The sequence below is a fragment of the Sprattus sprattus genome (assembly GCF_963457725.1).
Source record: "Sprattus sprattus genome assembly, chromosome: 5".
NCBI lineage: Eukaryota > Metazoa > Chordata > Actinopteri > Clupeiformes > Clupeidae > Sprattus > Sprattus sprattus.
The window spans coordinates 42,623,247-42,639,342 of NC_137924.1; the positions used below are offsets into that span (position 1 = coordinate 42,623,247).

The 16,096-nt window shown below is 42.4% G+C and overlaps 1 protein-coding gene across 1 annotated transcript in view; it reads left to right on the plus strand.

The window, feature by feature from the left end:
* The window catches only part of oxct1a (3-oxoacid CoA transferase 1a), a 40,733-nt gene that overhangs the window by 14,493 nt on the left and 10,144 nt on the right, over positions 1-16,096 (plus strand). Inside the window, exons 8-13 of the mRNA XM_080838598.1 lie at positions 2,000-2,107; positions 2,245-2,359; positions 2,786-2,880; positions 3,891-3,939; positions 4,551-4,623; positions 7,234-7,309. Of these exons, the coding sequence (XP_080694724.1) occupies positions 2,000-2,107; positions 2,245-2,359; positions 2,786-2,880; positions 3,891-3,939; positions 4,551-4,623; positions 7,234-7,309 (516 nt within the window). The remainder of the gene's footprint in view (positions 1-1,999; positions 2,108-2,244; positions 2,360-2,785; positions 2,881-3,890; positions 3,940-4,550; positions 4,624-7,233; positions 7,310-16,096) is intronic.

Consider the following 16,096-nt stretch of genomic DNA (forward strand, 5'->3'; position numbering starts at 1 on the left):
GCCTGCTTCTTTTACTTGTCTGAGGTAAATGGGCAGTGATTGTCTTTTATGTTTGCAGCATTATTTTCTGAAAGGGTTGTTTTATTCTTTTTATGCCAGTTGATGAGCGCCGACTGCGCTTTCCAAGTGGATGTTGTGACTCATGACTGAAGTGCTTTGTCAAATCTATTTAAATTATAAGAAATTAAGTGGAAGCCTCTTCTTGAATGCCACAGGCTCAGTTGCATTCCTATTGCATTTGTTTTGTGTCAGCAGTGGACTGTGATTTTGTTTTGAAATTTATGTTTTTACACACACACACACACACACACACACACACACACACAGACATATATATATATACAGTATATATATATATATATATATATATATATATATAAAAATATATATATAAAAATATGTGTTAAAAGTTGTATTTTCTTTCTCGAAATACATTCACATTAAGTGCCTGAAATCCAAACAGAAGATTCATTTCGTATTCATATTGTATTCTGCCTTTATTTTTTCAAAACAATTGAAGGTAAAACGATTTTCACTGCGGGGTTGCATTAACTGTCTTTACAGAGCATAAATATCTTATCAGGCATTGGTCAGAGTCCTATCTGTATTATTTTGGTGTTACACATCATCAATGCAGTATAGTAAGTATCTTGGAAGATCTGCAAATAGATCAGTTAATCTGCGGTGCACCTCTTCCGAGGATCAATTGTACTGATTTGTCTTCACATAAGCTCTACAAATTTTGCAGAGGACGGATGTTATGCAGTTACGCTGCTCACCTGGCATGGCATGGCACATTTTTGTCATCTGGTTTGTAGATTAGCTTTAATACTAAATAGCAACCTGTGGCTTTCTACCACCCTCTGTGTCCCTTTACGTCTCTGTCCTGCACAAAGTTTTTATTTTTTTTCATAATAGATATACGAGCCATCCAAAACCATTGCTTGAAAAAACACTCAATTTGGCTTTTGTGCCATTTGTCCCCCTCTCTAAAAGCCCAGACTGCTACCCCATCACCACAGCCACAACCCTGCAGGAGATCTTAGGGACTTGGAGCTCTCCTGCCTGCGTGTGCATCTTAGCCTCCTGGGTGGCTGCTTTGGGTCTCTGTGGTTCCATGTGTTTGTTAGCCCATCTACATGAATCACAGTGACATCGGAAGCCCTGGAAATAGATGCTGTGTCATCACTAAAGCCCAGGAGTGCTAGTGCTTGTCTCCCTCCCTCTGGAAAATAAACCCTCTGACATGAGGTGCTTTTTCACTGCAGGAACTGGGGCCACTTCCCAGGTGGTGTGAACATTTACAGGAACGGCCCCCTAATCGATTTTTTCAGCCTCTCTGTTTCCATTGCTGTGCAGGAACCAACACGACAAAATTATGATATAAGCCTTCAGCAACAGCAACATCATTACACTGTTAAACCAGAGATTTTTTTGAATGTTAAGAATACCTCAAGGTCCAGTCGACAGTTACATTTCTCTATAAAGTTGCTATCACTCAATGAAATGGATTACTTGATAAATGTATATACCAGAGCCGCAATGATTAATCGGTTCCTGCTGTGGGAAACCGCCTAAAGGTGCCGTTCTCCCAAAAAGAGCTCCAGCGGTAGAAAAGCACCTATGTGTGGGGAACCAAGGCTTCGCCCCCATCTGGGATGAAAATGGAATACTGTGGTGTTTTTGCAGTGTATGACTCTGTGTTCGCACAAGCTTATCTGTTGGTGTGATGATACCTATTTTTGAAAGATATTTCACATTTTTGAGATTTTGGCAGGGGTACTTCTGGGCCTAAAATTCCTCTTATGCTGCAAGGTTTGGCTTGCTGGTTTTATTAGGGTGATTGCAATTGTTCTCCCAGTGAAAATAGTATGTAAAGAGTAATTTCCCATAATATAGGACGGGTTTGAAATTACCTGGAGCATCGTTTTCATAAGAAGCCTGATTGCTCCGAGCAATGTACGATCTTTTGTAATATCGGAGGCTGTGTTGTCCACAGGTGGAGGAGATTGTGGACGTGGGGACGTTTGCAGAGGAGGACATCCACATTCCCAGCATCTATGTGCACAGGATCGTAATCGGGGACAGCTACGAGAAGAGGATAGAGGTGAGGAGGATTACACTGCCACCACTCCCAGCTTTATCCTTCCATCTCTTTCTCCCTTTGGAACCCCCTTGGCTTTCTTCCTTTGTTTTCTCTCTCTCTCACACACTGTTTTCCTTGTTCTCACATGTCACCTGCAGAGGAGAACAGTGCAGAAAGGTCAAGACCAAAAGCCCAAGCCAAAGAAGGACTCTGACATTGTGAGGGAGAGAATCATCCGTCGCGCTGCTCTCGAGTTTGAAGATGGAATGTATGGTACGCCACACATAAAACGCCCTTTTTCTTGGCCATTGTCAAGTGGTCTCCATGATGCCCCTTAGCGAAAGTATTTAATTTGAGGCTGCTCCGAAGATTTAGCATACAATGAATCTGTGTTTACTAGTTCTGAAGCTTATTGGAAACAGTGTAGGGGAACATTACTAACAGTATACAGCGTAAGACACTTGGCTCCATAGCAAGGAAATGTGCAGCTAGTAAAAGATTGCAGCCACCTTTATGATCAAATCCTTAAAGCACAATTGGAGGTTAAAATTCAAGGGGAAAGTGTCTGACTGTGGATGTCCACCAATGTCTTAACACAGCAAGGGGTGCTCACTGAACTGCCATCTAATGGTAAACTAAGATTGCTTTGTGGTGCTGATGTGATTGTGTTTTAATTGGGCCGTGTGTGATTCTGATTAGCCAACCTGGGCATTGGGATCCCCATGATGGCCAGTAACTTCATCCAGCCCGACATCACAGTCCACCTGCAGAGTGAGAATGGCATCCTTGGCCTGGTAAGGATTGGTGCTTCCTTTGAAGCGATATTCGACTTCTAAAGTGCTTACAGTACAGTGGAGGTCTGTTTCATTCGTGTAGTACCCACTGCACCACCCACAGTCACAAAGGTACTTAAAAGACCTTCAGCAGAGCTCTGAGGCAGTTTTACTTGCCAGTGTGTCTTTACCAGACAATGTGACCATAGCAGAAGAAAGCAGATCACACTAAGCTGCACTAATTTATTGTTATTTACGCGTTTATTTGTGACTGACCCTGTTGATTGCAATGTTGTTGTCTTTTTACACTTATATTCCACATTCCATTTTCATTACATTTTTTCTGTTTTTATACTGCTAACAGTATTTTTCACGATTTATACTTGGATAGGTTGAAATATTGCTATCTTTGGCAGCTTTGCTCCTGTCAAATTACAATTCCCCTGTCTGGTAATAAGCTGGGTAGCAGAGGCCTGTGGCTGCCCACGGATGTGTAATTCTCCTCCTGAGGGGGGAGAGGGAGAAGGAGGAGGGGGGAAGGCAGCAAGGGGACGGAGAGGCAGCAAGCTGCTCCTCCTCATATCTGATGAAGTTAAATGAGCGGCACAGAGATGTAATGAGATTTTCTGTGATATGAATCTTGAACCCCCCCCCCCCCCCCCCATGTATAAATACTAACCCCCTGACATACTCCTCCCACCTGCATCCCAACATTTCAGCCTGGTCCACCTAAAATAGGGAAATTATAGGTTAGCAGTATGGAGAGTCTTAAAAGCAGAAAGAGACTCTCTCCGATGATGACTCTCCAAAGAAAAACAAACATTTTATGTATAGATATTTATATTTTATGTATATGTGCAGAACCGCTGAGATTATTGGTCCAAATACTCTTATCTTACCTTGTTTCTCTACCTTGTTTCTCTGATGAATGTTTTTATCTCGTGAGTGTATGTGTGAAGTATTATTCTGTTTGGCTTTATGTTTCCATGTGGGCTGGCTATCTAGTTATTGTCTCGGGTTTGTGTGTTTAGGGCCCATATCCCACGGAGCAGGAGGTGGACGCTGACCTCATCAATGCTGGTAAAACATTTTTTTTCCTATCTGTTGACCCATAAGCTGGTGGCTGAAAAGGTGACTTTGGAAAAGGTTGCTCTACTAAATATGAGCATAATATCAACCTACACACACACACACACACACGCAGACACACACACACACAGACACACACACACACACACACACACACACACACACACACACACACACACACACACACACACACACACACACACACACACAACTCAGTGTTTTAGTGGTCAGTATGGTCAGGTAAGCCTGTGTGGGGTGCCCAGTGGGTTTGAGCCATTAATTTAATCAAAGTGATACTGCTTACCCACTCACACTCACACTCACACTCACAATCACACACTCACACACACACACACACACACACACACACACACACACACACACACACACACACACACACACACACACACACACACACACACACTGCAGTCCCCTGAGCCCAAGTGTGAGGGATGTCTCCATGGCTGGAGCTGCAGGTGGACCCCTGTGGTGTGCCCCTTCCGCTTGCAAACACACACACACACACACACACACACACACACATGCACACACATGCACACACAAGGTTAAAGTGCCTTTCTTATGCTTGTCATACCTTTTAGGTAAAGAGACGGTGACGGTTCTCCCTGGGGCTTCCTATTTCTCCAGTGATGAGTCCTTTGCCATGATCAGGGGGTAAGCACATGTTGATTTCTGCTCAAACCATCACAATGCATGTTTGTTTTTTTTCAATACATAATGGCTATTAGTAGTACTGGCACCTTTGCTACGGATATACGCTAATTGTCCATCAATAGTCTGCACCCCCTGGTGTTTAGTTGTATTGATGGTACCGTGGTTAGCGTAGCTGCCTCTCAACCCATTGACCCAGGATCTGATTCCCGTCATGTCCCATTTCAATTAATTAGCTATGGTCAGCAACTTTAATCAATTTATGATGTCACATGAAGTTACTGACTAGACATACGGCCAACCAGTGCCATGTGAGCGACCATAGGTTCCCATGCCAACCGGTGCCCTAGACGCAACACTAGGATACACCACAGCGGGGGGGGGGGGGGACCCATTCTTTTGACACCCTTCACTGACAAACACCATGTTCCCTCATTGGTATGTAATGGGAATAAACTACATGTGATGAAATCTACAGTAGAATCGTCTGCGGCAACAGTAGATCCCATCCCAGAGCAATTATATGCAAATTGTTGGTACGGAGTCTAATTCCTTAGCAGCTATGCACTGACTTTATTTCTGGTTCAGTAGCTGGTGCCTTTTCTAACTTCTCATCCGGCAAAGCAGATGAACTGTACCAAAACCACTGGCTACAAAACTAGTGGCTGCTGTTTGATTTGGTAGGAAGATGGGGCGTTAAAATTTCTCCAACACAAGCATAAGCTTGAGTGATTAAGGCCAGAGCAAGCAGAGTGGGCAGTCCAGCACCACGTCCTCTCTGTCTATTGGCTGTCAAGATCAAATGAGCAACTGGACACAGAGCTGGGGGGAGGCAATATCTGAGAGGATCGTTTTTTTTAGAGACTGTTTTACTGTCTTTTTTGTCTGGTAGCAGGAGCAAAGAGTGCAATAGAACACAGAGTAAGACAGTCTCACTATAGGGTTGCCCTTTCGGACTCCAGATTCTGCAACAAAGCGTCTTTGTGACAACGTCCTAATATGGAAAACGGCACTCAATGGAACTAAATTGGATTAGGCTGATGGCAACTGTATCAGCTGCCCGGGGGCTCTCCTCTCCCTGACATTTCCACACGATCAGAACAGGTGCGCTCTATAATTGAAAGCCAGTCGGCCCACAGACCACGTGAAGCGAGCTGGATAGTTATTCAGCTCAGGCTGTATTGGGCGAGGGCGGTAGAGGTGACTGTGGCGGTGGCGGGCAGTGGATGCGGGCAGTCGATGAAGCAATTAGACCTGGCCAAGCGAGCGGGCATGGGGGAGCAGAGCACAGGATCAAGCAGCCAGAGCTAGAGATCGATGGCTCTCCTCTCCCCGCTTATATTAACACAGATAATCACAGCGCTAATCATTGGCAGACCTCTCGACGTAGGAAGCCGCCTTGGAGGTGTTTGTTGTTGCACCCAGGGTGGGGTGGGGTGGGGTAGGGGCCACTCTTCTCTCCGCATTCACATTGCGAATTTCGTCCTGTGCCTGACCAGATGGCCACTGTTACTCCACGACTCTTCCATACAGCAAGGAACACATGATCTTTCTCTCTCCCATTTTGCCTGAGGAGTGAAGTGTCAATACATGTATATATATTTTTTCCCTTCCTCTCTTTGGCCTGGGAGGCTGACGCATTTCACCACCCACCCTCTCAGCGCCGCTCCCCCGGGAAATCCAATAACTGCCATGAATCTGGCAGCTAATAGTGCAGTGGCAGAGACGGAGCGGCGAGCAGGAAGAATAGCGCTGAGGCTGGAGGCAGTCATGTCTGCGACAAATGCACCCCCCTCAACCCCCACCCCCAGCCCCCTTCAGCTGTGGTGACATAAATATACGTTGAGAAAAAATATGATCCCCACATAAAGGCAAAAGACATCTTTACAGCTCCCCCTGTCCCATTAATACACCTCTGTAGTGGAAACTGTGTGGGTCAGGAACAAACAAGCCAACTTCTGGCCACGGCAAACTGAATCGGGGCAAGGCCGTGGTGTGGTGATGTCTATTCACGTTTCTCTTGTGATGTCAATACTCTTTGCACAATGACACACTTGATAAGATATGCAAGCGCCAAAAACACGGATACTTCTAGAATGCTGTTTTTGTTGGGGCGGTCAGTCCACTGACGTCTGATCTTTTACTGGAAAATAGCCAGCTGCTTCCAGGCTGTCTGGCACAGATGGCACATTTTTTGGTTCATTTACTTTCGAAGGGGAGCGGCTGCAATTCATTTCCCTTGGTTACAAAAGGGGGTGACCGACAGGGCTCAAAAGATTATGGTTCCTTTTTCTGATGTTATGTTTGAAATCAAATCAAATCATATCAAACTTTATTCATACGGCTTATTTTATAACAGGAGGTAACACAATGCGCTTCAAAGAAGGAAATGGAAATGGAAATTCTCTTTTGACATTACATTGGTGAAGTGCAGGATATGGTATATGCTCTGGAGTGTGTTTATTTAGATGCTTGGGCAGAACAAAGCTTAATGGCTTAGTAGTATTTCATACGTGAGATATGCCACTCAGAGTTACCTTTATGTAATTAGGAAATTGTGCATCATATAAAGTATTAATTGGATGCTAATTATCTTTGTCTTTTCACCCTAAGAGGCCACGTTAACTTGACCATGCTGGGAGCGATGCAGGTCTCTAAGAATGGGGACCTGGCCAACTGGATGATCCCGGTAAGTTTTTGACATCTCTTAGCACATGTTCATTTGAAAGTCATTCTCAGCAGGACGTTTCATAACCATCTGTACCACGTATACCTCCTTTTGACTTGTGTCTAACCTGTTGGTCATCAAAGGTTAGCTTACCCCCTGCCTATATTATTATTAGGTTTCCTCCGTAGGGAGGTAACCTATTGTTATTGTAGGCAAAAATTCTTGTACCATGGGAGTCAATGGCAGCCCATAGAACCATATGGTAACTTTTTGTGAAATTTGGCACACTCATTGAGGATAGTCCCTTCTTCATTGACACCAAGTTTCATGGCTCTTATTAGACCACTCTAGCGCCACCAACAGGCCAAAGTTGGACTTGTTTTAACACACGCAGCTTTTGAACCGTATGACCGATTTTCAAAAATGAGGTACCATTGGATTCCCTGGATCAAGACGAATAAACGGTCCCCGCTCCGCGAAAGCCTCCGGTGTATAGATCTTCCGCTATTTCCGGTTTTATCAAAAACCTTTGAAAGCCTTCTCCTCCTACAATTTTTGGCAAATCTTCTTCAAAATCACCAGAGATGATCTTCAGACCTAGCCTCACAAAAGTTATGGAAATAATTTTGATCCTCACAACCGTTTGTCCGGTACATCCACTCAAATTCAGCTGAAAAGTCGCCAAACAGGAAGTGAAGTCATATCTTGGCAAATCTTTGACAAATCAACACCAAACTTGATATGTCACTGGAAGACACTACAACATGTTGCCATGTGCAAAGGCAACTTCATATCTTCAAAAATTATTGATTTAAAGCAAATTGGATAAATTGTTAACGCTAAAACAATGCTTTACACATCAACAGGTCAAAAAGTGATACTCTGATTGAATCACAAGTTCATGTGAAGACACTTGAGAATGTTTAGAACACAAATCTGAAAAAAAATTGACTGTAAGATGAAAAGTAGATTTTTGGTGAATATTTGAAATACGCATGGTTGAGTAAGAGCTAGGGTGATTCTCAAAGGAATGTGTGCCTTTGCGCCGCGTGGTTTAGACACAGTGACGACACATGGTACCCATAACAACGCTCGAAGGTGAACAGACAACCATTTTATCACTGAGCAAGGTACACGATTTTTTTGGAGTCTAGAAGATTGTCATTTACATTTGACCGTAAGTAATGGAAGCATGTCTACTACTGTTTAATTTGTATGTTAACCTCAATACAATTGTATTGTGTTTGTATTCTCGGTTGCTGTGTAAAGTTGAGGTGCTGAATTAATGTGTGTTCGTAAGCAATGGGCTATGTCTTTTAGCATAGCAAAGTATAAAACATTTTGACGTGTGGGACGGCGAGTGAAGTTAATGTAATGTATGTGCATGTACAGTTAGGTTATTTGTTCACCATGAAACTAATTGTGTTGTTCAAATTTCTGGCGGACTTGGGCCGGGCTTGGTTATTACTCTGTTGAACGCTGATCGGGCTTGGACAGAAAAGTTCGGCCCCGTTCATGCTGTGATGTTCATGTGTTTGCAGAGGTAATTGTGTAAGCTTTAAATATTAGCATAGTTGCAGGGCTCGACTAGAAGGCAATTAACAGAGGCAAAGACGCGTGATGAATTGTGTTCAGAACGTGATTTAACAAAAGGATAGAACTTTGACACAGTTCGTTTGCGTTGATGAATGAAAAGTAAGTGCGTTATTGACATCTTCCAGCATCGCTTTGTGGTTTCGTATTGTATTGTGGATGTTAGATGTGGTTTCGTGTTGTGGATGTTAGCCTATAATTAATGTCTTGCAAAGCAGAGATAATCTTTGGACATGCGGTTGGTGGTTGCTACAGATTTATTTGCGTTAGTGTTTGGTTACATTGGCTGCGACAGATGTGTGTAAATTGGTGTGCGATGTTATAGTTACTAATGCTCTTGGTAATTATTGTTTTCAGTTGGTTATAGGCAAGTGATGATGTGTCTTGAGCATTCAGTACGTTCACATGATGGCATAAACCCGATATTGGCTAAAGTCCAGGTTCTCTATCCATGGGGGGGGCAACTATCTCAGCGTATATGGCAGTGACGTAGTTAGGCCTAGTTCAAATTGAATGTGGAATGTTGACAAGCGGCTATGGCTTGATTATACAGTAAATGACGTGTGAAATTAAACTAAAACACATCACAGTTAAAGTTGTATAAATATTGATTGATTCACAGCTATTTGAATGGATGACATGACTAACAAGTGGTCGAAGAGTAATTTGAAAGTATTTGTTCAGTGAATTAACGCGTTCGGTCAAACAATCGGTCACCTTTTTTGTAATGTTTACACATTGGTGTAACCAGGCTACCACACAACTTTCATCTGAAATAGCATGCAACATTTTTTTAATTTGACAGAATATTCAGTATGGAATGGCAATATATCAGACCAGTATGGTTTTTAGCGGTTGACATTATTACGGTTTGACTGCTTCTTTGGAACATATGTTTTTTTTTAGGCCAAGTGGAAAAGAAATGGTCTTTGCCCACTTAGATAAGGTAAAACTCAAACAAAATAAAATGCCATGTTGGTTTTATGGGAAGCTTGAAGGTTGTAACGACAGCCCATCAATTGTGAGCTAGCCATGTTGTTGATAACTAACGTCAGTTAGCTGTATTTAATATTTCACTGGGTATTGCAGCTGTTTAATTAACTGAAATAATTATGAAATGTTATGTTCTATTTGCCATTCACTTAAGCAAGTTACAGTATTGGCAAGCATTGATAGCATGAATCTATTGAGAGACATGACACTTTGTGTGAATAAGGAAGGGACTGTCCTTAATGAGTGTGCCAAATTTCAAAGCCTTCTAGCACAGTATTGCATTTGAAATGTATTATCCCATTGGTAAGTCTGCAACATCCATTTTTCTATTCAGTGACAAATTGTCACAAAAGTACATTTCCCCCTGGTTCGCAATGTTTTTAGGAGGAAACCGCCATCGCTGCTTGCGGCTATATTTGTAGGCTTTCTTATTATTATGTTGCTGCAATGGGAGTCAATGGCAGCCCCTAGAACCATATGGTAACTTTTTGTGAAATTTGGCACACTCATTAGGGACAGTCCCTTCTTCATTCACACCAATTTTCATGGCTCTCATTAGACCACTCTAGCGCCACCAACAGGTCAAAGTTGGACTTTTGTAACACACACAACTTTTGAACCGTATGACCGATTTTCAAAAATGAGGTACCATTGGATTCCCTGGATCAAGACGAATTAAACCCACCCCATGGCGTCCATTTACGGTTATATAGATTTTCCGCTATTTCCGGTTTTGTCAAAAACCTTTGAAAGCCTTCTCCTCCTACAATTTTTGGCAAATCTTCTTCAAAATCACCAGAGATGATCTTCAGACCTAGCCTCACAAAAGTTATGGAAAGAATTTTGATCCTCACAACCGTTTGTCCGGTACAGCCACTCAAATTCAGCTGAAAAGTCGCCAAACAGGAAGTGAAGTCATATTATGGCAAATCTTTGTGAAATCAACACCAAACTTTATATGTCACTGGAAGACATTACAACATGTTCCCATGTGCAAAGGCAACTTCATATCTTAAAAAATGATTGATATAAAGCAAATTGGATACATTGTTAACGCTAAAATAATGCTTTACACATCAACAGGTCAAAAAGTGATACTCTGATTCAATCACAAGTTCATGTGAAGACACTTGAGAGTGTTTAGAACACAAATCTGAAAAAAATTGACTGTAAGATGAAAAGTAGATTTTTGGTGAATATTTGAAATACGCATGCTTGGCTAATTGCTAGGGTGTTTCTCAAGTCTGCCTCTCTGCTCCTGCCCCTCTGGTCTTGCGCGCGTGTGCGCTCCAGATTCTCACACACACACACACACACACACACACACACACACACACACACACACACACACACACACACACACACACACACACACACACACACACACACACACACACACACAGGGACAGGGACAGGGACAGGCTCCTTTGACGCGCGCAAGCACACACACACAACGTTTAAGGAAATGTAGGGATGACCACACCCCTTCTCACTCTTAGCTTGAAGCCATGGCCCTTGAGGATCTTCAAAGTAATGCATTTGAAATGTAATATCCCATTGGCAAGTCTGCAGCATGGATTTTTCTATACAATGACAAATTGTCACAAAAATACATTTTTCCCTGGTTCGCAATGTCTGGAGGAGGAAACCGCCATCGCTGCTTGCAGCTATATTTATTATTGTTGTTGTTAATATTTGTATTATTATTATCATTAGGAAATCAGTGGGAGAGTTTGGGAGTGGGATCAGGAAATGACCTTGGGTCAGATTTGAACCCTGGTCGCCGTGGGCCAGTCATTGGGAGATCGTTATTACTGAGAAGGGACAAGCACTATGTCATTACTGATCATAGGAATTCTTAGGCCTTGTTCAGTATCTGGCTTGGGCCAGGGTTGGACAGAATTATGTTGGGCTACCATCTGGCTCCGATTCAAAACAGTACTGTGGGACAGGTTGCATTAGATTCCTATTGAATCATGTTGGGTGATTGTTGTAGCAGGTGTGTGTGTGTGTGTGTGTGTGTGTGTGTGTGTGTGTGTGTGTGTGTGTGTGTGTGTGTGTGTGTGTGTGCGTGCGTGCGTGTGTATTCCATTTAGAACAAATAATTGACACTTATATAACTTACCAATGATATCTTTACAATAGAAGGGGACGTATTTTAGTTACTGTGCACACACTAAGCAGCAAGCACACATTTTTATCACCACATTTCAGAAATCATTTCCAAGGCCTCTTATTTATATGGAGTTGTTTTCTCCTTTCAATTACTCCATGATTCATCCCTCTTCAGGGCGCAATGTGTGAAATTGGAAATAATTAGAGGCGTCCACATTTATGTGAGCTTCCCAGTATAATATCGGTGTTGAGCTCTACCAGGTTTTTTTCCCCATGGTTTTAAGATAACATATCAACCAGTGACCGATGCTCAAACTCAACTTTAATATTTGGATATTTTAAACACATTGTTTTTAACTAAATAACCTCAGGGAAAACAAAAGGTTATTGAAAGCTAGAGTTTATGAGAAGGTGAATATTGATAATTATGAATGCTGTAAATGTAGCCAGGGTATGTACTTCATACACTAGCATTGGTGATAACTGCTATCTGGCTGAATCACTCATGTACAGTTTTAGGGGTGGGAATCTCTTGGCACGTCACGATTCGATTCGAAATCGATTCAGAGGTCAACGATTCGATTTAAAATCGATTATCGATTTAAAATCGATTTTGTAATTTTAATTTTTTTTTTTTTTTTTTTTTTTACACATCCATTTTATGTTAAAATGCAAGCTGCATCGACTATTGCATTGCTCATAGAAAGTCAAAATTGTGACCATTAAAAGCTTTTACTCTAATAAAGCAAATAGCGAAGGTAATTCATCTGTTGATTTTTTCTTCAATTTAGACTCTGAGTTGCAAACTCAAATGATTCAATAGTCAAAATGCATCGATAATCGTTTTATCGGTTTCGAATTGATATTCGATAATCAATCGATAATTGCATTTCAACATAAAATGGATGTGTAAAAAAAACGATTATCAATTCTAAACCGATAAACCGATTATCAATCCATTTCGACTTTTAAAACATTTGAGTTTGCTACTTAGAGTCTTTGCTACACTTCCTACTTTGTGTTTGATAATTAAAGAAAATCAACAGATGAATTACCTTCTCTATTTTTTTATGAGAGAAAAAGCTTTTCCTTGTCACAATTTTGACTGTCTATGAGCAATCCAATAATCGATGCAGCTTGCATTTCAACATAAAATGGATGTGTAAAAAAAAAAAAAAAAAGTTTTTTTTTTTTTTTTTTTAATTACAAAATCGATTATGAACTTTTCTGAATCGAGACAGAATCGTTTTAGATAGAATCGATTAAAATCGAATAATCGATTTTTTCCCCCCACCCCTATACAGTTTGGGGATAGAAACGTGTTTATCACTAAAATCACTATTAATCTGCAAAGGCAGATCAGGGTAGCCTTAAGAGCAAACCCTGGTTCCTCTGGGTGTTGTAGTCCTTCCATTCATTCGTAACATCTTGCCAGGGACTTGTTGGACACTTAACAGAGTATGCATCTGTATATGAGCTATTGTGACAGCATGTTCTCCATGATGTTGGTGCGTGCCTGTGGTGAGGTGGTGTGTTCAATTGAAGCACTGAGGATGTGGAATTGTATTTCCTTTGATGGCAGTTAATGGTCTGATGTGATTCTTGAAGTGGTCTGACATCATCGTTGTCATAACAATAAGGATTCATTATCAGTGGTATGGCAGGGAAAGCAGCTGGTCACCGAGGAGGAAATGAGGGGAGAGCCATGAAGGACATTGGAGACATGTTATGCAGAACCCCAGCGGGGGTGCATATTCATTCAGGCAGTGTTGGTACTGTTATTTAGTGGTACCTTGGTTGTGTATGGTGTGTGTCTCTACTTAGGAAAGTACCCTGCATTAACAGTGGATTAGGAACTGCACTGCAATCACTGCAAGTGCCCATTAGGGTGGTGGTGGTGGAAGATGTTACCATTAAGTTGGTTTATTGTTAATTTAAAGGCTGGTTTACAGTATGGAAGGGAATCCAAGACCACGCGTTGTAGCCCTATGGAGGAGCCAAAGGAACTCCAGTGAGGGAAGATGCCCACTTGGTAACCCTTTGTGAACCATTCGCCCTAACCTGTCGACTGCCGTGGTTTGGTGTGCAGCTATGCCACTTCAAACTGCCCTAGTGTAGATTTCTGACAGCACTGTCCTCTCCTTGGGATAAAGGATAAAGTGCCAGGGCTCAGAGTATTGGACAGCTCCTTTATTTATTTATCAGTGCAAAGAATCCAGCGCATCATATCCTATCATATATGTGTGATTGGAAAGAAAAAAAAGAGAGAGAAAAAAAAAGACAGACGTCATTGTTGTCAAGACAGCAGGCTGTCAGCTGTAATCGCTGGTGACTCGTCATCTGCCTCAGCCTCAGCCTCTGGAAGGCTGTAAGTGAATCTCTGCCTTATTAACCCTGCAGTCACAACACTCAGGAGCCATCTCTGGAGCTAAAGAGCCAATTTACTTGCCCGTGCATGAAGTCGGCAACATGAATTATTACACGCCGCCCGCTAAGCAGATCAGAAACTACACAAGACTAATTACCTGTCTCTCTTCTTTCGAGTTATTTTTCCCAAATGGACCTGAAAGTGTCCGTCGTTAGAAGAGTTGGTTTTCTCTCTCGGCACAGAAACACAAGCCGACGAGTGACGTCCAAGGCACAGCCGATGATTTTATTTGACAGCATTTTCCTCATTACACGAGACCTTGAACGAGATATATGTAACAAGCAGGCCACAGGTGGCTTAACATAACGCCATGTGACTTATTTCACGTTGTTATATTGGCCTTCGCAAGGACCATAACCGTCGTCATTAAACTCACTGGTGGAAGCGGAGGAGCATTCCATAAACAACAATGGCAGCATCACCTCTGAGCATCACTGGCTCTCAGCACTAGCTGTGCGGAGGAAACTCCAGTTGTTGTTGTTTTTTTCTTTCAAAGCATCAGACTTCCATTCAAGGCCTTCATGCTCTCACTGTCTGCCCTTCGTTCAGTGCCTCTTGCCCCCAGGGGGCTCGGCCTCTGCCCCCCCCCCCCTTCACGGGGCTCTGGCCAGTCGATAGTGGAGCCCTGTAGGCAATTCAGCGCAGCTCCACGCTCGGCCTCAGTGGCCGGGGTTATTTATAGTGCTGCTCGGCCCTGGTCCTGTCACCGAGGGACAGCTTTGTGCTGTCTGCCTGCCCTCCTGTGTGGGTCTTGTCTGCTCTGTTGTGTGCTGCTCCACATGCTGTTGCCACATGAGTGTGAGGCTCTGCCTGCTTTGATGAGTCTCCCCGGGGCATATGCTTACTTTAAATTGTTACGATACAGGAGGGCCCGCGCTATGGTTATTATTCAGAAACAGGTGGTTATTATTCAAAAACAGGGAATAAATGTGATTGAATGCTTTGGGGGAAATATACTGGAATGCAGTCTTGCTGCGGTTCAGACTAACGTGTTACATTTTTTTTTAAATACTGGCCATTATACAGAACTTATTGCTTACTTTTCAACAATTCAAAAGACATTTGAAAAACCTCGTAGTTCTGCATTAACATCCCCTCATTACTCTTATGTCACAGGTAATGATTTTGTTTAAAAAAAAGTGGTCAACAGAAAAAGTCTATTTAATGAAGCTACATAAATCCACATGTGAGTGACTGAGAGAGGGAGGTAGAGGCAGAGGTAGAGGCAGAGGCAGAGAAAGTAAGTATGAGTTAGTGTGATGAGGTGAATGGAGTGAGGCTTCATAGAGCCCGTGTTAAATCACTTCCTGTCTGGCCGTTAAACTCTTAAATGAAGCAGACAACGCTGGCGCACAGTAATCACAGTAATCTCCCATTTACTCTCTGCTCCCCTGCAATCCCTTTAAAGGCCCCCGAGGACTGATGCTGTGTCCAGGGCACAGGGACGCTAAAGCCACACAGGTTCATTTGGGTTTGAGGATTGAGCAGCGTCCCTCGAAATGTTTATCGATTTATTTATTTTTTTGGATAGAGTGCCGCTTACATCCCTTTTAAAATACAGCAGATTCATCATGTGAGAATATAACAGGATGATGTTTTTTGTTGATGTTTGTTGTTGGTCTAGATATACTTATGGTAGTGGTTTATGTTTTTAAAGTACATGCTGTGTACTAAAATCT